General features: G+C 43.4%; 1 protein-coding gene and 1 long non-coding RNA gene across 3 annotated transcripts in view; one reads left to right on the plus strand and one right to left on the minus strand.

Moving 5' to 3' along the window:
• The window catches only part of LOC310660748 (aldehyde oxidase 4-like), a 62,508-nt gene that overhangs the window by 15,436 nt on the left and 23,779 nt on the right, over positions 1 to 23,293 (minus strand). For both annotated transcript variants that reach the window (XM_083405763.1, XM_083405764.1), the window contains exons 13-25: positions 23,048 to 23,157; positions 20,790 to 20,974; positions 19,805 to 19,967; positions 18,749 to 18,841; positions 16,923 to 17,092; positions 14,454 to 14,568; positions 12,297 to 12,416; positions 9,973 to 10,069; positions 7,310 to 7,434; positions 5,509 to 5,642; positions 4,593 to 4,680; positions 4,062 to 4,148; positions 3,082 to 3,273 (exon numbers count right to left, since the gene is read on the minus strand). In XM_083405763.1, the coding sequence (XP_083261889.1) occupies positions 3,082 to 3,273; positions 4,062 to 4,148; positions 4,593 to 4,680; positions 5,509 to 5,642; positions 7,310 to 7,434; positions 9,973 to 10,069; positions 12,297 to 12,416; positions 14,454 to 14,568; positions 16,923 to 17,092; positions 18,749 to 18,841; positions 19,805 to 19,967; positions 20,790 to 20,974; positions 23,048 to 23,157 (1,679 nt within the window). The remainder of the gene's footprint in view (positions 1 to 3,081; positions 3,274 to 4,061; positions 4,149 to 4,592; positions 4,681 to 5,508; positions 5,643 to 7,309; positions 7,435 to 9,972; positions 10,070 to 12,296; positions 12,417 to 14,453; positions 14,569 to 16,922; positions 17,093 to 18,748; positions 18,842 to 19,804; positions 19,968 to 20,789; positions 20,975 to 23,047; positions 23,158 to 23,293) is intronic.
• The window catches only part of LOC310665379, a 142,294-nt gene continuing 134,752 nt past the window's right edge, over positions 15,752 to 23,293 (plus strand). The window contains exon 1 of the long non-coding RNA XR_014505441.1: positions 15,752 to 15,982. This is a non-coding gene — a long non-coding RNA (uncharacterized lncRNA). The remainder of the gene's footprint in view (positions 15,983 to 23,293) is intronic.

Genomic DNA, 23,293 nt, shown 5'->3' on the forward strand with positions numbered 1-23,293 from the left:
AAGCATTATACGTTAATTACAAAAGCTGTTGTTTTCCTGATAAAGAGGTTTTGTGTTAAAAAAGTGTTGATTCCATAACTACTAGGCAACAGAAACGCCCCGTCACTGCATGCTGCAGTTACTTACACACAGAAGCCCTGTCTCAAAATCAAAATGATGGCAATCCTACTCCTGGGCTGGAACAACTCATCCACACTTGTCCCACTGCTTTTATCTGATGAGACAGCATCTTCCAACACACCAGAGAATAGTAAGATAGCCTGGGAGGCCTGGGACAGGCCAGGAAGTACAGACTGTTTTTTTCTCCAACACTTTGCTGTTTCTTCCCCGTAGCAACTGCTACTTGAGCCATCTGAATCACTTGGCCCTAATGCATGGGTAGGCAAACTAAGGCCCGGGGGCCAAATCCGGCCCAGTTGCCTTCTAAATCTGGCCCACGGATGGCCTGGGAAACAGCATGTTTTTACACGAGTAGAATGTGTGCTTTTATTTAAAATGCATCTCTGGGTTATTTGTGGAGCCTGCCTGGTGTTTTTACATGAGCAGAATGTGTGCTTTTATTTAAAATGCATCTCTGGGTTATTTGTGGGGCATAGGAATTCGTTCATTTTTTCCCTTCAAAATATAATCCAGCCCCCCACAAGGTCTGAGGGACAGTGAACTGGCTCCCTGCTGAAAAAGTTTGCTGACCCCTGGTAATGGAAGGACAGGCCCTGAAAATGTTATAGCAGGCAAACAACAGCATCCGGACTTTCAAAAACAAAAGCATAGCTTTCAAGTCTGGATTTTTAATGAGGAATTAGCACACCCAATTTTAATGGGTCTTTCTAACAAAACAGCCTGCAACCAGTGCTTAGTGAGCTCCCTTATAGAACCCAGCAGGGAGAAAGATGTGGACAAGACTAGAATTAGTTGGCTCTGCCTCTATCTACTGTTTCTGCCCTACCAGTTCCAAGGAGAACAAGGCACCACTGAAGCTTAAAGCTTCTGCATTCACAAAATCCAGACAGTAGCCTGTAAGAGAGGCCTGTGTACCCTCAGTCTGCTTAACCAGCCCCCAATCTCAGAGTATAATGTCTATGTTTTAAATGGCAAGATGTCACTGTGTTATGTACTGAGTTGAATAGGATCCAAAATGCAGCAGTCTGATTGGTCCTAGAACAATAGGATCCAAAATGCAGCAGTCTGATTGGTCCTAGAACAATAGGATTCAGAATGCAGCAGTCTGATTGGTCCTAGAACAATGCAGCAGTATGATTGGTCTGCAGGAGCCACCCAATCTGGCTCCAGATGGAAGTGAATCCACAACCTGATTGGCCTACAGGAGAATTCTGCAATTAGCCAATCACGTGCAGCCCATTGTGTAAATAATATATATATATATATAATATAATATATATTTATATATATATAAAGCAGTTATTGTGGGGGAACTTCCATTCCTCCTCACCACTATATGCTGAATAAAGAGCATGAAATCCACTCTTGACTCTGAGTATATTTCACACTGGCAATTTCAGAATCTTTCAGCACGTAACATGTGCCCCCAAAAGGCAAGTAAGTACTCCAAAATCAAGTAAGGATTGCTCTCAAAGTTAGCAGAAGTAGGATAATTTGGAGTGAAATCTACCAGCATTGCCTTACAAGTCTGTACTTTAAGTAACTATGAAGAATATTGTGTTGCAGAAGGAGTAGAACAATATTTGCTGCTTCAGTAATGGTCTTTGCCATCCCTTTGTTCCCCAAAGTGAATTGCGCCCAAACTACCAGTCCTGAGAAAGTTACCGCATTTACTCGAGTTGAATGCCCCATCAAATCTAATGAGCACCTCAGTTTTCAGAACCTTGAAACCAAGAAACGTATTTGCTGGCTAATGTAAATGTGCCATTGAATCTAATACACACCTTAATTTTCGCAATGTAATTTGCCTAAAAAAGGTGCACATTAGATTCGAGTAAATACGGTAGTTGACTTCAGTAAAGGATAGAGTCAGAAAGATCTGGAGTGTTTCAGGGGGAGGGGATGGTTTAATTCTGATATGGCATATATAGGACTTGAATGCCTGCAAACCATAGTTTTACCACATGAGGGAGTGCTTGTATAATCTTTAAACATAGACAATTTTAGTTTCTTCTAATAAACATCCCAGGTAACTTCCAAATGACTTGCTTATTGAGCTTTCATCATTATTTGTTTGCACAGTTTTCAGCAAGGTTATATGATGCTGGCTGATTATTGAGCATTCGTTCTGATTTGCTTGCAGGGAAGTTATATGACATCGCATCAAGCAATTGTTTCCGCGGCAGTTTCCCATCCAGGAAAAGTCAATTTTGGGGGGAAGCATGGGCGTAGCTGGGGGGGGCAGGGGGCAGGTGCCTCCCCTAAATCAATAAAAAAATCAATAAAAATACTTAACTAACTGAGGTTCTGCCTCCTCCCCTAACAAAAATCCTGGCTATGCCCATGTTGAGTAGCTTTTTTGTTTGTTTGTTCATAAAACACAAATCCACTTTAATCCCATAACCTGAATTTGCCAGTATGTGACTGAATCCCACCCACAAAATAGGAACAGTCTGGGAAAGTCCCTGATTAGAATAAATTTATCCCCAAAGAAGGAACAGTAACGATCCAAATACTGAATCAGGTGTGACCTGAAGCTTATTTTCAGTCTCGGCTGATATTTGTCAGGAGTTTGGGGGTTATGGCCAGGGACAATTGGAGGCGGCGGGGGGGGGGGGGGCAAGGGGGAGGCAGAAGATCCAGCTGGCTTGGTACTCAATCTCAAAGGGGGCCTAAAATTTAGACACTTGCTAATTTTCTGACATTTCATAAGCCAACTAAAAAGAAGCTGTGGTGGTGGCGGCCTTAAGGGGCATTTAGAGGGAAGAATCTGTTGACACACTAAGGGTTAAGCCCCCCTCCTTTCTGCCAATACTCTCCTGCAAGTGGAGATTCACAATTATTATTTTTTTGCAAATGCAGGGCTGGGAATATGGATTTGACATGATAACGTGGTATTGTACCCAAATCACAGCACAGAGCTCCTCGCTCAGCACTTCCTCTGATCGTTCGTTCGTTTACCTGGTCATGCGGCAAGCCAAGGTGATCTGCCACAGCTGCCACCCATGTTTCTGCAGTAAGGGCTGTCTGTGGGAATCCAAATCCTCGAAAGGCAGTGTTCGACGGCAAGTTAGTCTTACAGGCCCATCCACGGCTTCGGAAGTTGGGGATATCATATGCGTTGCAACTCTTTAGCACAACGTAGTCTATTACCTAATGAACGGGGATAGATAACAAACCTGTTAATCACGAGTACTGCATCTTATGGAGCTGAATGTGACAAACAACTGAATTGTGTGTATGCCTGGATGCATGTACACTCATATTTCTTTATCTACAGAGCAATCCAAGGGCTTGTCTACACTGGAGTAAAATGTACACATGCCATTAATGTATGGGTGTCCACATAAATATCCTCTGCACCCCAGTATTGTTTCCCTACTTTAAATGTGGGTCCCCCCCCCCAATCCTGGCCATTTCCCAACCTTCCAAGGTTTGAATAAACCTTGGCAAGGAGATGCATCAGCACCTCTGAAGCCGAGAGAGACCATGGACCAAAATGTTTCAAATGTGGTTGTTATCCCATACAGTGGTACCTCTGGATGCGAACGGGATCCGTTCCGGAGCCCCGTTCGCATCCTGAAGCAAACGCAACCCGTGTCCACACATCTGCACATACCACAATTTGCCGCTTCCGCGCATGCATGTGACGTCATTTTGAGTGTCTGCACATGCAGCGAAACTCAGAAGTAACACACTCTGTTACTTCCGAGTCGCCACGGAGCGCAACCCGAAAATGTTCATCCCGAAGCATATTTAACCCAAGGTATGACTGTATTGTAAATGAGGGCTGTGACTGTGAGAGAGAGACTTGCTTAAGGCTGCCTAGTAACTTCATGTCAGAAATGAGATCCAAACTGAAATCCCGTCATGCGTGAAGAACCCCTTTCTCATTCCATTTTCCACTTGCGAATTCAAGATGCTGCCATGGAAAAACTTACCAGTTCTGATTCATCAGGTGTACACCCGCCATTTACGTAGAACAAAAGATCAACAGCTTTGATTTTGCCATCATTCGTGAATCCCACCTAAAAATTCAATAGCGTATTCAATAGTTAAGACACATCAGACTCATGCTTCATTCTCTGAACTGTGTGAATTTATCTTAGAAACCACTGGTGTTTCTTTTAACTTACTAGGTTTCCTTGGAAAGGATAAATCTAAAAAGATGCTTGATGCCTGCCACCTATCCTGTACAGCCCAACACACATATTACCATGCACCCCGACTTCTGCAAGGTATTAGTGCCTTGTCTGGGGTCGATATTACTGTTACTCATTTTGCAATGAAGGGAAAGCCAAAAGTGTTTTAATAAATAAACAAATACTTTTGGGTCAAAATAATCCTCTTGGGGATGAGTAGGGAGAGATACCTCAAGGACTTAGCCCAGTGGATGTGCAAAATCTAGTTCAAAGCATGGGGAAGTTTTGCATGTCACTGAAACAGAGCTTGTAAAAATCAGTATTACTTACTTTATATTGCCCCCAAAGAGGATGTCGACCTCCAGGTATTAGCATGTCATCATCTCGCTCCATGATAAAACGGACCGGGCGGCCAGTTCTAAGCCAAACAACAAAGGCTTAGGTTACCTTCAAGGTAAGCTGTTAGCAGAACCAATAGCTCCACAGACATCCTGTTTGTCTGCTCTTATATGATTTGCTTGCTCAGTGTTTATTCATCTTCCTGTTAAGCATCCATTCATTCTACACTTTTCAGTGCATAAGTTGCACCAGGGCAACAGGGTGCTTTAATATGCTTTTATTGTACAAACCTAATTTCTAGTATGTACTATGTGGGTGGCGCTGTGGTCTAAACCACAGAGACTAGGGCTTGCCGATCAGAAGATCGGCAGTTCGAATCCTCGCAATGGGGTGAGCTCCCGTTGCTCGGTCCCTGCTTCTGCCAACCTAGCAGTTCGAAAGCACGTCAAGGTGCAAGTAGATAAATAGGTACCGTTCTGGCAGGAAGGTAAACAGCATTTCCGTGCGATGCTCTGGTTCACCAGAAGAAGCTTAGTCATGCTAGCCACATGACCTGGAAGCTGAATGCCGGCTCCCTTGGCCAATAAAGCGAGATGAGCACTGCAACCCCAAAGTCGTCCACAACTGGACCTAATGGTCAGGGGTCCCTTTACCTTTACCTTTAATTTCTAGTATGTCCTTGAATCTCTCCTGCAAAATACTGACCCCTGGAGGCAAACAATAAGTAGATGCTGACTGGTGCTTTTGAGTTATAAAACATGCACGCCCTGTCATAAGTTGTGTGGGCATTGCCTTTCCTTTTTGGAAAACACAGAATGTCTATAAAATTCTATTGTAAGAATTTTATAAGAAGGCACTTGTCGTTTTAGTTGCTTTCAGTAAAATCACAGACAACTGCAACACTTACTTGTGTGCAGCAACTGCTGCAGCTGCGGCAAAAAACGAAGGTTTTGTACTCTTTCCCCCAAAAGCTCCGCCAACTCGCCTTGTGTGGGTCATGATCCTATTGGATTGAACATTTAATGCTGAAGCCACTGTTTGCTGCAAAATAAACAAAACAAAAGCATTTTCAGGTTGTAAAAAAGCCTAGTATTTCCCTAGATCATTAATAGCATGTTTACTCCAGATGTACATACAGTGGTACCTCCGGTTAAGTACTTAATTCATTCTGGAGTTCTGTTCTTAACCTGAAACTGTTCTTAACCTGAAGCACCACTTTAGCTAATGGGTCCTCCCGCTGCTGCCGCCATGCAATTTCTGTTCTCATCCTGAAGCAAAGTTCTTAACCGAGGTACTATTTCTGGGTTAGCGGAGTCTGTAACCTGAAGCGTATGTAACCTGAAGCATATGTAACCCGAGGTACCACTGTATTTAATTTCATCTCCTTGCATTTCCTGTACATACCACAGAGCCTAGGGCTTGTGGTCAGAAGGTCGGCAGTTCAAATCCCCGCAACGGGGTGAGCTCCCGTTGCTTGAACCCTTCTCCTGCCAACCTAGCAGTTAGAAAGCACGTCAAAGTGCAAGTAGATAAATAGGTACCGCTCTGGTGGGAAGGTAAACTGTGTTTCCGTGTGCTGCTCTGGTTTGCCAGAAGTGGCTTAGGCATGTTGGCCGCATGACCCTTGGCAAGTAAAGTGAGATGAGCGCCGCAACCCCAGAGTCGTCTGCGACTGGACCTAACGGTCAGGGGTCCCTTTACCCACCTTTTGTCAGCCCAATCTTTTAACTGAAAACACTGCACAATTTCCAGTATATTCTGGATAAAACATGCCCCCCCCCCCCCAAGTCTGGCTGGTAGGGAAACGTTGAGATGGCTTTGTGCAGGAGACAGATTCTGCTCAACAAATTAGGAGAAAAAGAACCACTACAGTCATACCTTGGGAAAAATACGCTTCAGGATAAGTATTTTCGGGTTGCGCTACGCGGCGACCCAGAAGTAACGGAGCGCGTTACTTCCGGGTTTCACTGCTCGTGCATGCGCAGACAATCAAAATTATGTCACGCGCATGCGCAGAAGCGCTGAAACATGACCCGCGCACACGCAGATGTGCAGTCGCGTCTTACGTTCTGTTCAGGATGTGAACGGGGCTCCAGAACAGACTCTTTTCACATCCTGAGGTACCACTGTACAGGTTACATACGCTTCAGGTTACATACGCTTCAGGTTAGAGACTCCACTAACCCAGAAATAGTGCTTCAGGTTAAGAACTTTGCTTCAGGATAAGAACAGAAATCGTGCTCCAGCGGTGCGGCGGCAGCAGGAGGCCCCATTAGCTAAAGTGGTGCTTCAGGTTAAGAACAGTTTCAGGTTAAGAACGGACCTCCAGAACGAATTAAGTTCTTAACCCGAGATACCACTGTACTGTCAAACAACAGCAGCATGTCTATGGAGAATGGATACACATGCTGAAAGACAGAAATTCAGCAGGTGTGTATACGTATTTTTGTGTGTAGAAATAAAAATGACAGCTACCAAAGGAACACTGACTCTGGGCGAGTACCTGGAATCCACAGAATCTTGCAGAGAGGGGGGGTGGCACCTAACTTTTGTAACAATACAAATGCTGTTGTTTTTAATTACAAACATCAACAACTGATCACATCCAGTTTAAGACTCTTTTGCGCCAGTGGGGTCCATCTCGTGTGTACTGTTGAGTTGTGGAGTTTCCCCACGCCGCTAGCAGTCAAAGACTTGAGTTGCCTCACCTGCACTTTCGAACCATATTGGGTAGACGTATATATATCCATTTCCTTATCCTCTTTTCTTGGAACGACAAACACACTGTCTGTTTCCAGGTAAAAATGCTCTTGCCCTCCGACGTGGATCTCGCCTGTTAAAAAACAATTGCATGGCTAACTTGATTAGATTTGTACCTCACCATACTACGCGACACTTCATCGCATGACTTAGCCTGTAGGCTTCATAAAAGGGGATGGTTAAGACGAGCAGGAACAACAAACAGATTGGTAGCGAAGCACTGAAGGGCAACCAAGAAGAGCCCCAAACAAAATAAAATATGAAAAACTACTCAGAGGACTAGACTGGTGTGGACAAGAGGGGAGCTGATGAGTTCATACAGTCGTACCTTGGTTGTCGAACTTAATTCATTCCAGGAGTCCATTTGACTCCCAGCATGGTTCGAAAACCAAGGTGCGGCTTCCGATTGCCTGGAGGAGCTTCTTGCACTCAATCAAAGCCGCAGAAACCCTGTTGGACATTTGGCTTCCAAAAAACGTTCGCAAACGCGAACACTCACTTCCGGGTTTGCGGTGTTCAGGAGCCTAAACGTCTGAGTACCAAGGCGTTTGACAACCAAGGTTGTCTATCTAGCTTTAGGAAAGGCTTTGAGTTTCTGTTTTCTCTTCGAGGCATCCGCAGTGCTTTTAATTCTCCTTCTTCTTGGAGCTGAGGTGGTGTGCTATGCAGCTTTTCAGACTACAGTACAGTGGTGCCTCGCAAGACGAAAAGAATCCGTTCCGCGAGTCTCTTCGTCTTGCGGTTTTTTTCATCTTGCGAAGCAAGCCCATTAGCGGATTAGCGCTATTAGCGCTATTAGCGGTTTAGCGGCTATTAGCGGCTATTAAAGGCTTAAGGGATTAGCGGATTAGCCGCTAAAAGGCTATTAGCGGCTATTAAAGGTTTAAGGGATTAGCGGATTAGCTGCTAAAAGGCTATTAGCGTCTTAGATCAGCTGATAAGCGGCTTAGATCAGCTGTTAAGCGGCTTAGCGAACAGCTGTTAAGCGGCTTAGGGGCTTGGGAAAAAGGCAGGGAGGGGGAAAAAACCAGGAATCGCAAGACATTTTCGTCTTGCGAAGCAAGCCCATAGCAAATTCGTTTTGCGAAGCACCTCCAAAACGGAAAACCCTTTCGTCTAGCGGGTTTTCCGTCTTGCGAGGCATTCGTCTTGCGGGGCACCACTGTATTTCTCTTTCTGTGTGAAAATAACAATAAAAATATTTTACAAAACTGGGGGTGGGAATAGGCTGCAATCCTCATTCCTGGTAGTAAGCCCGATTGAGTTCAATTGGGCTTACATCTGAGTGGTGGTTTTTCATGTCTGAGAATAGTAAGGGAGTTGTTTATAATGCTGGGGTGTTTGAGGAATTGGTTCCCTACAAAGGTCAGCTATCCTGTGGATTTTGACCCCCCAATTTCATGATGCAGTTTGTGGATGTGTTTTAGGTTATATAGAAATGCGAATTTAGAGCAAAAATATTGTTAGAAATGTGTATTTTGTGAGAAAATGCATACAGAAATACAAATTTTCATGCTGTTTTGTTGGTTTTTTAAACCACAGATTACAGCAAAAAAACATGTAGATTACAGCAAAAAACATGAAAACCTGCAGAATTAACACAGACCAAAAGCAGACTGATCCATGCACCCCTATTGTGAAGATATCTCAGTGTATTGTGTTTTACCTGGACAGCAGAGCCAGGCTGGGGGGGGGGGGGGGCTACAGACTCTTCCTACTCACTAAACCCTGTTACTTCTTCAGCTTCCAACACCTCCTCTATCTAGTCTTCTCCCTCTGAGTGATGTTGTCCCACCATCACTCCCTGGGCCTTCTTCCCTTGGTGCAGGCATCCCCAAACTAGGCCCTCCAGATGTTTTGGGACTACAACTCCCATCATCCCTAGCTAACAGGGCCAGTGGTCAGGCATGATGGGAACTGTAGTCCCAAAACATCTGGAGGGCCCAGTTTGGGGATGCCTGCCTTGGTTCATCTCACCACTCCTCTGTATCCAACCAGTCCATGACATGGATAAATGGATCTTTGCCACAAGTGTCCACTTGTTAGGGTTTTACTATTGTTTTAAATGTATTTGTTGTTTTTGTGTTTTCACCGTTTTAAATTATTTTATGTGTAAATTGCCTTGAGATTGTGCCTTAGAAGGTAATTAATAAAATAATAAAATAAATAAAATAAAATAAAATAAAAAGAAGAAGAAGAACTGAATCAAAAGTCTTCCCCATCTCTGATTCACACAGCTATGTTTTCTGCATAAGGAATGCTCATGGTACAGTTGTCACCCGGTAATCATACCAACCTGTGATCAATTTAAATGAAATGTAAACAGATAGATGACAAGAGAAGACTCCCTGGAAAAGACCCTGATTTTGGGAAAGATTGAGGGCACAAGGAGAAGGGGACGACAGAGGACGAGATGATTGGACACTGTTCTCAAAGCTACCAGCATGAGTTTGACCAAACTCCGGGATGCAGTGGAAGACAGGAGGGCCTGGCGTGCTCTGGTCCACGGGGTCAAGAAGAGTTGGACATGACTAAACGACAACAAACAGATAGACTGAACCTGCTTGCTGCTATGTCACGAGAACCCCATCCATTACTGATAGCACCCTACCTTCAATGATGTTCTCAACATTCTTAAATGATTCTGTAATGTTTCCTCTTTCTATTTTCTTTTCTTCTGTCAAGAATGACTTATGCTTAACTGCCTCCTGAAAAATAGGAGGAAACACAGCATTCAAATCCCAGAACACAAAGCAATATGTCGTCGTTGTCACTACCATCTTACAGTTCTTTCAGATGCACTGATATTCTTTCCCAGTATAGTTGCACTGATTTTACTCTAGCTAAGGAGTTGGCTCATGCCTGATCAGAAACTAAACAATAGGTTCTTTTCCTGTTCATCAAATCCCTGTTGTTGAAAGATCTGTGTCCAAAGTGCTGTATGGGAAAGAACTATCTCCAGAAATAAATAATAAACAAATACATTAAAAAAGGCCCTCGGTCTGTCTCAGGCATCCCAAAATCCACCCTTTTTCGTGTTATGGTGAAGGCATTTGGTGTTCTTTGTCCATCTGTTCAACCCCCATTCTCGTATTGTTCTTTGAAAGTTGTATCTAGTTTTGCGGCTCCCCAGTGAGTATTATTACATGAGTAGTACCTGTGAGAATGGAGAACATATTTCATCCAGAAAGCAGCTGGAGGTATAGCACAGTAATCAGAGTGTTGAGCTTTGAGCTTCAGCCATGAATTTACTAGGCGTCTTCAAGTGAACCAATATCGCTCAACCACCTTACCCCACAATCTATCACATGCGGATAATGATACTGACATCTTATAGGTTGTTTTAAAGGTTGCTGAGATACTATATGCCATGGTTGGGGAACTGTGGCCCTTCAGATGTCACTAGGCTCCAACTCCCAACAGTCAATATGGCCAATGGATACACATGATGGGAGTTGTAGTCCAACAACTTCTGTAGGGCTACAGGCTCCCCCGCCTGCTGTATGTAAAGTGCACTAAATGGTCTGAGGTACGGGACAAATGCTAAGAGGAGGAGGAGGAGGAGGAGTTTGGATTTGATATCCCACTTTCTCACTACCCGAAGGAGTCTCAAAGCAGCTAACAATCTCCTTTCCCTTTCTACCCCACAACACAGGGTGGCGCTGTGGGTTAAACCACAGAGCCTAAGACTTGCCGATCAGAAGGTCGGCGGTTCAAATCCCCACAACGGGGTGAGCTCCCGTTGCTCAGCCCCTGCTCCTGCCAACCTAGCAGTTCGAAAGCACATCAAAGTGCAAGTAGATAAATAGGTACCGCTCCAGCGGGAAGGTAAACAGCGTTTCAGTGTGCTGCTCTGGTTCTCCAGAAGCGGCTTAGTCATGCTGGCCACATGACCCAGAAGCTGTATGCCGGCTCCCTCGGCCAATAAAGCAAGATGAGTGCCGTAACCCCAAAGTCGGCCACGACTTGACCTAATGGTCAGGGGTCCCTTTACCTTTACCTTACAAGATGCCTTTGGCTCGCCCTTTGGGAGGACTTCGAATATTATGAAGCCATCAGCCATGGAGGGCTGCTATTTTTAGAAGAAGAAGAAGAAGAAGAAGAAGAAGAAGAAGAAGAGGAGGAGGAGGAGGAGCTTGGATTTGATATCCCGCCTTTCACTCCCTTTAAGGAGTCTCAAAGCGGCTAACATTCTCCTTTCCCTTCCTCCCCCACCAACAAACACTCTGTGAGGTGAGTGAGGCTGGGAGACATCAGAGAAGTGTGACTGGCCCAAGGTCACCCAGCAGCTGCATGTGGAGGAGCGGGGAAGCGAACCCGGTTCACCAGATTACGAGACTACCGCTCTTAACCACTACACCACACTACACCACTTTATTCCTGACTTTGGGCTTTACAGTGGTACCACAGGTTACATATGCTTCAGGTTACAGACTCTGCTAACCCAGAAATAGTACCTCGGGTTAAGAACTTTGCTTCAGGATGAGAACAGAAATCGTGTTCTGGAGGCGCAGCAGCAGCAGGAGGCCCCATTAGCTAAAGTGGTGTTTCAGGTTAAGAACAGCTTCAGGTTAAGAACGGACCTCCAGAACGATTTAAGTACTTAACCAGAGGTATCACTGTATCTGGCAGGAGGAAACAGGATGCTAGACTAGCTGGGCCATTGCCTTGGCTTTTCTAATGTTCTTATCCAGTGCTTTTTTCCTTAAAAAATGTTTATGGGTACTCTCATTTTGACTCAAGAAAATCACCATTTTCTAGTTCAAATCAGGAAAATGAATACAGTAAATGGACAAAAGTACAAAGATACACAAAACGTTTAGGGGTATGCGTCCCCCCCAGAAAAAAGCACTGTTCTTATCTATTCCAATAGTTAAGATAGAGTGCAAGTAAATTACCTCTTGAAGCTTCACAAATGAGAGGCTGATTTCTTACCTCAATGGTCAGGATCAGTTCCAGCTCTTGGTACTCTATCTTCACTTTTCTTCTGGCTCGCTTTGCGCACTCGTAGGATTCTGCAACCACACCGCAGATAATGTGGCCGATATATAGTACCTGCATGACACCCGACCAACAGAAATGGAATGGCTTCACTATACAGAACAACAACAACGTGGTTGTTTAATGTACTTCAATAGATTTCATGCTAAGGCTTTGGGCTTCAAACCATGTTCCAGAGACTATCCTGGGGTTCTCTGGAAGCTTTTCAAGCACAGTGAGGATATTAGTAACAGCAGGTGAATTGCCCTGAATCGCAGCTTGCTTACCACTACCAACCTTCCTATTCAATGTACAGGCACAGAGGAAGGGTGGGCATATTCTAATTTGCATGTCTCATGCCATGAATAATCTCTGACCTCAACTGAACTGAGGGCCCACCCTAGAGGACTCCTCAGAATTCTCTGCAATGACCAGCTGACAAGTGGATATGTCAGAGGTTTGCCAATGAAAGCCACTGGTAAAGTATATATATGTGGCATTTATCTTAAGTAAATATGAAGTATTTAGCATGCACCACATAGCACTTCCAGTTTATCTGTTTAAGCAGAGGACTTCATTACAAGAGTGGATAAATTACTGTATTTTTCACTCTATAAGACGCACCTGACCATAAGACACACCTAGTTTTTGGAGGAGGAAAACAAGAAAAAAATATTCTGAATCTCAGAAGCCAGAACAGCAAGAGGGATCGCTGCACAGCGGAAGCAGCAATCCCTCTTGCTGTTCTGGCTTCTGGGATAGCTGCGCAACCTGCATTCGCTCCATAAGACGCACACACATTTCCCCTTACTTTTTAGGAGGGAAAAAGTGAGTCTTATAGAGCAAAAAATACAGTAATTTGCTTTCAAGTAGCTAGGGTGTTGTTTTTTAAAAGGGTATACATATTGGAGACCAAAAAATATACAGTATATAGAATGACTGAGGACCAACATAAACATTTGGGTTTTTTTTAAACAATCCTTTCAAATTCATGACAATTAAAGGGTGAAGATTGGACTTGTGTTTAATTTTATGGGATAGTGGCTAAGAGGCAGTGAATTTCAAATTCCCAACTCAAAAGTAATGTCTACCACATACCCAAATAAATAGCGTATTACCTCCATCTGATATATGGGTTAATAATATTGACCCACCATACAGGCGTTCTAGTTGCAGGATCCTATCTCCATGGGTTATAGCTCTATGATAGTGTGCATATGCTAAAGGTCCCAGCACAATGGGAATTCACCTCTTCTCGCCCAATGTGTGCCCCATACCATCCCCAAATTTGCTCTGGAGGGTTGGGGGAGTCCCCAGAACAGATTGAGGGGGATGCAGAGGGAGAAGAGTTTCTTCTGCACAAGGAAAACCTTTGCGTTTGCAGAGTCTTAGCCTCAGTGCTATGTTGAGCACAAGCCTTTAAAATACATTTATGTTTTAATCCTGCATTCATGGATCCTTCAAACAATGATTCACACACAGACACTGTGGGGCTTCTTGCACATTTAAGGGTTGCCTAGAACTGAGATTTTCACTATTTGACTTTCCCTGTCCAGGAGCTATGGTGGTGAAAGATGTTACAGCTAGTAATTACAGTGGTGCCTCTGTTCCGTGAGTCTCTTCGTCTAGTGGTTTTTTCGTCTTGCGAAGCAAGCCCATTAGCGGATTAGCGCTATTAGCGGTTTAGCGGCTATTAAAGGTTTAAGGGATTAGCGGATTAGCTGCTAAAAGGCTATTAGCAGCTTAGTGCCTTAGAAAAAGGGGGTGGGGAGCGGAAAAAAACCCCCAGGAATCGCAAAACATTTTCATCTTGCGAAGCAAGCCCATAGAGAAATTCGTCCTGCGAAGCACCTCCAAAACGGAAAACCCTTTCGTCTAGCGGGTTTTCCGTCTTGCGAGGCATTCGTCTTGCGGGGCACCACTGTACTTTCCTTCCTCTGGAAGTTTGTTAGCTTTTTCCTCCAAAGCAACTCGGTTCTAGTGGTCTAGTCATGCCCAAGGAATTGTAAATGTGTGCCTTTGATAAGGAAAAAAATATTTTTAGGGTACAATTCTGGGCCTGCTTATCTCTGAGTCGATGTTGGATAGGAAGGCAAAAAGCTCAGAAAATACCTCTTCGCTAGCAAAAACTTCCTCTTTTCCATCACCATTATGCCCCGGAATATCAGCTGCTGTTACCACGGCAACCACCCCTGGTTCTTCTAAGGCCTCTGACACGTCAATGGATCTGGAAAGGAGAGATAAACAGAACACTTTCGTTCCAATGGGCCGCAGCGATCAAACATGAGGGCAAGATGAATTTAAGAAATAAATGTTTTAATAAATAAACATTCAGGGGCTAAAGTAAACATGCACTTTTTTCCTATGTGACTAAGTTGTGCACAGCTAGTATTTCTGCAGCTGGAAACAGACAGTGAAACAACCCAATGTATTTAATCTTAAAAACCTCTTTGTACTATCTTAACTGGTATCTGTATATGTGTGAAATCACCCCTAACTGCAATACAGGCAGGCAACTGATATGTGCAGCTGATATGTCCACCCTAGACTATGGTTACCAGATTTTTTTCAATGAATCCAGGGACACTTTTTTTTTTTAAAGCTGAGTAGCAACAGGGAGTCAGTAGTGGGGATGGTGAGGCAAAAGACCCTAGGCCCAAGCACACATGCATATTGTATAAAGGTGAAAAGCCCTTCTTTTGCACCCTGTGAAACATAAATACACAGAGTTTATTAAAAACTGGGCAACGGCTGCCCGCCCACAACTCCCCCGATCAGTCAAAACAAAGGTGGAAGGGGGCAGGAGATCTGTATCACCGGACGTCCCTGGTTCCCCTTTAGCAGTGGCAGTGGCAGCGGTAGTCAACAGCCCAGAGCCAGCCTGGTAGCGCAGTTGGCTCTGGCTGGCTTCAGGAGCTGCTTGCTGCCATGGCGCCCGCCAGTTGGCCTCCCAGAAGTCCCCATATGATGTGTCTTGTGCGCAACACATCATATGGGGACTTCTGGCGAGGAAAAATGGCGGGCGCCATGGCAGCAAGCAGCAAGCAGCTCCTGAAGCCAGCCAGAGCCAACTGCGCTACCAGGCTGGCTCTGGGCTGCTGAGGCTGCCGCCGCCACCACGTTTCCCGGGGACAGATTTGCAAATCTGGGGACATTCCGGGGACGGAATTTGTCCGGGGACAGATTTGAAAATCCAGGGACTGTCCCTGGGAACTGGGGACGTCTGGTAACCCTACCATAGACATTTGCAGGACAATAAATGGTGCCGTCCCCCATGCCATCCCCACTCTCAAATCAAGTTGAAGAGTGCCCATCTGGTCAAGTAATTTGAGGCAGAAAAGACCACAAACACGCCTCCCCCCCCCCGCACCCTGTCCCTGAGAGTTTTAACACAACAATACAGTGGTACCTTGGGTTACATACACTTCAGGTTACATACGCTTCAGGTTACAGACCCTGCTAACCCAAAAATATTACTTCGGGTTAAGAGCTTTGCTTCAGGATGAGAACAGAAATTGTGCTCTGGCGGTGCAGCAGCAGCAGGAGGCCCCATTAGTTAAAGTGGTGCTTCATGTTAAGAACAGTTTCAGGTTAAGAACAGACCTCCGGAACGAATTAAGTACTTAACCCGAGGTACCACTGTAATAAATTAACCAGCAAACCATTTGCCACCCTTTCTTTTTTTTTAAAAAATAATTTTTTATTGTTAAAATAATTCAACATTAATACACATACAAACATACATTTCATACAACATACCTACATACATACAACATACCTACAACATACCTACACTCAATCCCACAGATAATTCCCATCACCATCCACCACCCCTCACCCTTTGTGTTAGACCCTTTGTGTTAGACAATTTCTTTCCACTTCTATTACTTTCTTTCGCACACCTTTAACCTAATTTCATACTTCTACTTTTATCTTATTTATTAATTTTTCATTTCTTTGTTTCTTTAATTGCCAGGCAAGCATCTTGCCTGGTTTATTTGCCCATTCAAAATTTTTATATTTCCAAAATTTGATTTGTTGTTCTACCTCCTGTTCTATAATTTTATTGTATTCTACTCTCAATAATTTAATTTCTAGATTTAATCTCTCTTTATTTTTGCTTGCATAGGCCAATTTTTCCTTCCTTTTAATTTCTTCTAAAAGCTCCCTTTTCTTTTTTTCTTTATTCTTATATGCTATTGAGTTTTGTTGTATGAAATATCCCCTAACAACTGCCTTCCCAGCATCCCACACACATTTGCCACCCTTTCATGACACTCCAAATCGGCTGCTTCAGGCAGCTGCCTCACTGTCCCTAATGGTAGAACTGGGTGTGGATATCAGCCTTGTGTGTTGGGTGCACTGAATAAGCACTTCCAGAGCACTCCACTCTTATTTAAAAGAGCTGTATGTCAAGCCCTCCTCTTTCCCCCTACGTTTGCAAGCACACTTTCATTCCAGCCCACTCCTGAAGTAAACCAAACCAAGATTCAAAGCATGTCCAGCATCTGTTAAAATATGTCCTCCTTTCCATGTTCTACTGCCCCACTTTCCTCACGCATTTTCCTTCTTGTTACTTACAGAATCTTTGCGTGGGCGCATGTGCTGGTGACCACAGCCATGTAGAGCTGCCCTTCCTCTGGAGGCATGTCGTCGACATAGTCTGCTTCACCGGTGGTATGTTTAATACCAGACTGGTGCATGATGGGACGCCCCACTGGGTCCTGAGGAGGCTGATGAGGGTCTACATCCTGTCATATGGTAGAGACATTTACTATACAGTGGTACCTTGGGTTACATACGCTTCAAGTTACATACGCTTCAGGTTACACACTCCACTAACCCAGAAATAGTGCTTCAGGTTAAGAACTTTGCTTCAGGATGAGAACAGAAATTGTGCTCCGGCGGCACGGCGGCAGCAGGAGGCCCCATTAGCTAAAGTGGTGCTTCAGGTTAAGAACAGTTTCAGGTTAAGAACGGACCTCCGGAACGAATTAAGTACTTAACCCGAGGTACCACTGTACAAATGGTTCATTGGATTACTGAGTATTACTCAGAAAACCCTACTAAAATTATATGGTGACAACATGGTTGTATTTCAGTTTGTACAGGCTGAACGTTGGGCCCAGAACTTGTACCATGTTACTATCTGTACCCAAAGCTCTGATTCCATATTGGCTTATATAGGAGGACCAGTCAAGCTATTAAATCATGTTGGCCAAATATACATTTTCTGTTAGTACATGTAAACATTTTCAATTAGTATCCTTGGTATTATGGAGGACAACTTTCTACCACATGAATCTGCCTAATCCTTGAGCTAACCTGCTCTGTGTCCCACCACTTTCAGTGGTTCAATGAATGGTGACATCAGGCAGGATCTTTTTAGCAGTAGTGTCTAGATTGTGGAACTCTCCCTGCAAGAGATTCATATGGGCTTCCATACTGCAGGTTTTCTGACTCTCCTTAAAAGCATTATGTTTCACTGGGCCTTTGGGCTTAGAGTGATATTCTGTCTCCTTGGTTCCCTGTTGACATTTTGTTGCTGAGATGCCGGTTTTTGGGTGATCTGATTTATTTATTTATTTATATGTTAATTTACTACTGGATTTACCCAGGTATAACACAGTCAAGTCAGACACAGACAACACAGACTGAATGGTAAGCAGCTAGCATGGAAGCAGTCCGGAACTAGATTCTTCACCAGCAAACGATCATTTATTTCATACCCACCCAACAAACTCAAGTATTCCTCTTATGCAAATATAGTAGTCTGCCACTTTTATTATTATTATTATTTTGTAAATAATTTTTATTCATTTTCCAAAAAAGAAAAACAACAACATTCGTATTAATAACAAATCAAGCCAAATCTTAACACATTCAAAAAACAAAAAACAATACAGCCAATTATAGAGTCTGAATTAATTAATTTCAATGGGACTTCCCATGTACTGGATTTCAAGAGCTAAAGTCCATCCTTTATTTTTCTGCTTTTGTTACTTCCCAATTTCCCAATCCTGATATTGAATTGATGATCTTCTCTCTCTGTCAGTTAGTCGCTGGTATAACTCTCTATCTTGTTTTGTTTAAACATTCCTTATTTCTGTAATCACGTAGGGGGCAAATTTCTATTGCTTTGTTTTATATTTTTATTGGTGTAAACCACTTAATCAATTAGTTAAGTCACAGATCACTGGGTGATAAGCCATGCTAAGTACTAAGACTAGACCCATTGAACTTGATGGATATGAGTAACTTAGAAGAATTAATTTCAGTGGGCCTACTCTGGGTAGATCTCAGTTGAATACAACCCATTATACTTAGAGAAGGATAGGTTAACATGATAGCATTGACAGGAATGTTAATGTTAGATGATGAAAAGCAATGAAAACAATCTCACTGACCTGGTATATTTGCATACCCTGAGGTGGTTTCTCACGGAACTCGCCTAAAGCACTGGCATAGCTCTTTGGCAAGTCAGGATACTTAGATGGATTCTGTGGGAAGACAAATTAATTATATATTACATCAATTTTTCCCAATAAATTCTTCAGGGGCAAGCAACCATATAATGGTAATTCATTGCCCAAATATGTACTACCAGAGTGCTGAAATTAAGATATGACTTGCACAACTAATTCTAGTGTGTCCTTTCTACACAAATTCCACGTGGGGAGGTTTCCGGTCATGTAGCAAAATCTCCACTTATAACATCTTAACAAACTTTTTGATTTTTGTAAAAAGTTGTATTCGAGCCAACATGAAGAATGGGCTGAATGAAAACAGCATGGCACCTTTTACATAGGAAGAAAGGCCTGTTGTATGTAAGACAATTTTTCTACATAGGTGCAGAAAAAACGGTGTGTACAAATTTTTAATGGAAACAATGATCTTTGGTAGAGGCAGGAAAGTAGGAGGAACATTGTTTTTAAGAGGAGGGATAGTTTATTTCTTATCCGCCTATAGTGAACACAAGAGAAGCCTTGTTGGATCAGACGAAAGGCCTATCTGGTCCAGAATTCTGTTCTCATAGTGGCCAACTGGGTGCCTATGGAAAGTAGGCAAGACAATGGCACCCTCTTATATGTGTTGCAAGCCACTTGTATTCAGAGGCATGTGTGCCATAAGCACCGTGTGAATATGTACCTAGCTCAATTACTAACTGCTTACCCCAAAAATAAGGCCAGACTTGCTCTTGTGCCTTTAATATCAGCTTGATTTACAGAAGAGCTATTTCCCATACCACATAGCTTTTGGGAATTGAGTGAACAGCTGCTGGAGACTGGAGTGGAAAGGTATAAGGCTTTCTACTCAAATAGGAAAGGGGATTATTATTTTCTCCCCACCTTTGCTTAATACCCAGCCTGATGAAAAGCTCTGGAGAACCCTGAAGGCTTGGGCGCCATTTTGTGACATTCTTAAAGTTATTGCCCTACTTTGTTCTTTGGAGGGTTATTTACCATGTTCTTTAAACCTTGTAGCACTTGCAGATAAAATCTGAAGAAGAAGCTGACAAGCAGAGTTCGTCTGTATTCCACTTTTGCACCCGGGGCTGAAGGAGAGAGGATAATTTCTTCAAGAATTAGCCTGCAAGCTTCATTCAGCATCTCTTCATCCCAGTTGCTGGGGGGAGAAATAATACAACCAAATAAGTTTCTTTTATCAAACGATAGATATGTATATGCAGAGTTTTGAAGGGGTGAGGAGAAAAAGGTTCCCAAATGCGTTTATTAAAGTGACTTTGATAATGAAGTACACTTTGCCACAAGGAAACTCAACAGATGGGATTTCATTTCAGGTTTCTCAGGAACTGATAAATAATATTATTCAAAATAGGTCCAGGCAGCTCCCAATTGAGTGTTAAAAACAATACAGCATTAAATATTAAAAACTTCCCTAAATCTTAACAAATACATAAGAGTGGAAGGTTTTGTTTTATTTAACATGATGTTTTAATGTTGCAACCTGCCCTGGTACCTTAGGGAGAAGGTTGGGTAATAAATGAAAAAATGATTGAATGATCTTGCTGCAGTTCAGGGAACTGAATTACATGACATCTAGTCCTACAATTCCCTGGGACCAGAGAATAAAAAAATTCTCAGAAAACTGATATGTATAATTGTTCTCTTAAATTTTATCCCAAATTCGTATTCCCAGAAATTGCAGTTCTTCTCCACTTCCACTCCAGTGAGGTTTGGTGAAATGTTGGAGAGGTGCTTTGGTTTGTTAGTTTTTAAGAGCAGCATTCTGACATGATATAAACCAATTTTGAAATGAAGACATTTGCCCATCTTTTTTTTTAAAAAAGGTTTTCATTACTACTTGCAGACAAGGTTTAAGTACAGAGAGAGTTTAATTTTCCTAGCTTCTACATTCTGCCCCAAGCTCCTCCAAAAGCAAGAAACAGCTATTCCTATATAATGTCAAATGGTAAAGTCAATGTACCTTCCAATGAGCTTCTGACAGGTATTTCTTGCGCTCACTGTGGTAGGACCAATGCCACCATATAAAATAGCCATGTCCTCGATGACACCAGTGCCCGGCTGGAAAAGGACTCTCATTGAAGAATTTGTCACAGACAATGCATTTTTTCGGCGCTCAGCCTGCCGGAATGCTGACACAAATTCATCCTGGCAGATGCAAGAAGGAGAAATTGGGTTATTTTACTGCCCTCATCATGCTAGTAGCTGTAGGGTGTACAGCTTCCGGGTCACATGGCGAGCATGAGTAAGTCGCTTCTGGCGAACCAGAGCAGCGCACGGAAACGCCATTTACCTTCCCGCCGGAGTGGTACCTATTTATCTACTTGCACTTTGACGTGCTTTCGAACTGCTAGGTTGGGAGGAGCAGGGACCGAGCAACGGGAGCTCACACCCCGTCGTGGGGATTCAAACCGCTAACCTTCTGATCGGCAAGCCCTAGGCTCTGTGGTTTAACCCACAGCGCCACCCATGTCCCAATGCACATGTGGTTGGTTGTTAATATCCATGTCTTTAAAGGCATGTCCAACAGGTAGATTGTGATCTACCGGTAGATTGCAGGGTCGTTCCAGGTAGATTGCGGGATCTTGGGCGTGCTCCTGATCGATCCCCCTGAAAAGCTCAACAACTCTGGGTCACCCTCCCCAAAAGATCAACAACTCTGACCATCCCTTCCCAAAAAAAGATCAACAATTCTTGGCAATGACAATGGGTAGATCACTGCCAGTTTTTTCTAATAGTGGGAGTAGATCACTGTCTCTTGGGAGTTGGACGTGCCTGATATAGACTATAAAGGTAAAGGTAAAGGGACCCCTAACCATTAGGTCCAGTCGTGACCGACTCTGGGGTTGCGGCGCTCATCTCGCTTTATTGGCCGAGGGAGCCGGTGTACAGCTTCTGGGTCATGTGGCCAGCATGACGAAGCCGCTTCTGGCGAACCAGAGCAGCGCATGGAAACACTGTTTACCTTCCCACCGTAGCGGTACCTATTTATCTACTTGCACTTTGACGTGCTTTCGAACTGCTAGGTTGGCAGGAGCAGGGACTGAACAACGGGAGCTCACCCCATCACGGGGATTCGAACCACCGACCTTCTGATAGGCAAGTCCTAGGCTCTGTGGTTTAACCCACAGCGCCACCCGCGTCCCTTATTCTTGCTGCATAGGAGTGGATTAAAGAAGGGAGTTGATAACTATGGCATCACATGGGCCATTCAGCCATCCAAGAAATCTGGATATCATTCATCTACAGCAGCCTTTCCCAGTCTCCAGATGTTTTGGTCTAAAGTTCCCATCAGCACCAGCCTGGTCAGGGATGAGAGTTGTAGTCCAACATCTCAAGGGCATCAGGTTGAGGAAAGCTGCTCTAGAGAGATGGGGATGGCAATGTAGCTGCTTACTGGTGAAGGAAATATTACTACCCATGGCACATATGCAATCAACACTGCTCACAGGTTTAGCATATTTTTGTAGTTCTTCAGAAACCTGCAACACCTATGTGCCCAGTGGGACAAAAGTTAATGAGTGTGCGCATCGAGACATGCTTGAGGAATTTGTTATATGCAAATTCTAGTAAGAAATAAACTGATCTGAACTTTCCAGAGCTAATATAGAATCAAGGAATCATAGAATTGTAGAGTCGGAAGGTTGAATCCAAGTGAGAGCGAAAGGGACTCAAGAGTTACAATTTTTTTAAAAAAATGTTGGCCTCTCTGTTCCCAGACCCCTGAATATATTTGGAGAAGACCACCCATTTTATTAAATGCAGCTTTATTGACTGTTTTCAGTGCATGCTTTTTATGTATTGGCATATTGATTTAGTGAATTATGACTGCTATTTTGTCCTGTCTGTGAATTCTGTGTAGGATTTTAATTGTTATAGGGTGCAGGCCATTTGAGGTGTCAATTTTCTAAAATCAGATGATAAATATAATAAACAAATAAATGAGCAACAAGGAGCAATGTGTCTTTCATTAAACTTCCTACCCTCACCGATCCCTAGGTAATTTACATGTGTTTTTTTACTGGTAGATGAATACTTGGAAATATGTTGCCTCTCTCTCCAGCAATGCATTGATCTGCCATTTATGTGCCTGCATGGACTAATTTATGTTGAGTTTTTGATACAAATCTTGTCTTGCCCAACATAAGTGGTGCAGAAAGCATCTTGTGTTTGGAGGGGTGGAGAGGAAAACATACAGACACAAACAAACACACAACTTACTTCCTTGGAGAAAGGGATAAAAACAGAGACTATGACCTCTCTTGGTGAAAGGTCTGCCTGTGGCAAGCCCGCAAGGAATTCATCATTCAAGGGAATCTGTCGTGATCCATCTGATAGAGGAAATAATAGTCTTTAGAGAATGAGCTCTTAACAGATACTGATTTTATCTGTCCCATGCAAGAGAAAATTACCCCTGCATCTATTCAAGCTCTGAGGCAGAACTGGCCCTCTTCAACGGCTGATTTA

The sequence above is a fragment of the Podarcis tiliguerta genome (assembly GCF_965153285.1).
Source record: "Podarcis tiliguerta genome assembly, chromosome: 1".
Taxonomy (NCBI): Eukaryota; Metazoa; Chordata; class Lepidosauria; order Squamata; family Lacertidae; genus Podarcis; species Podarcis tiliguerta.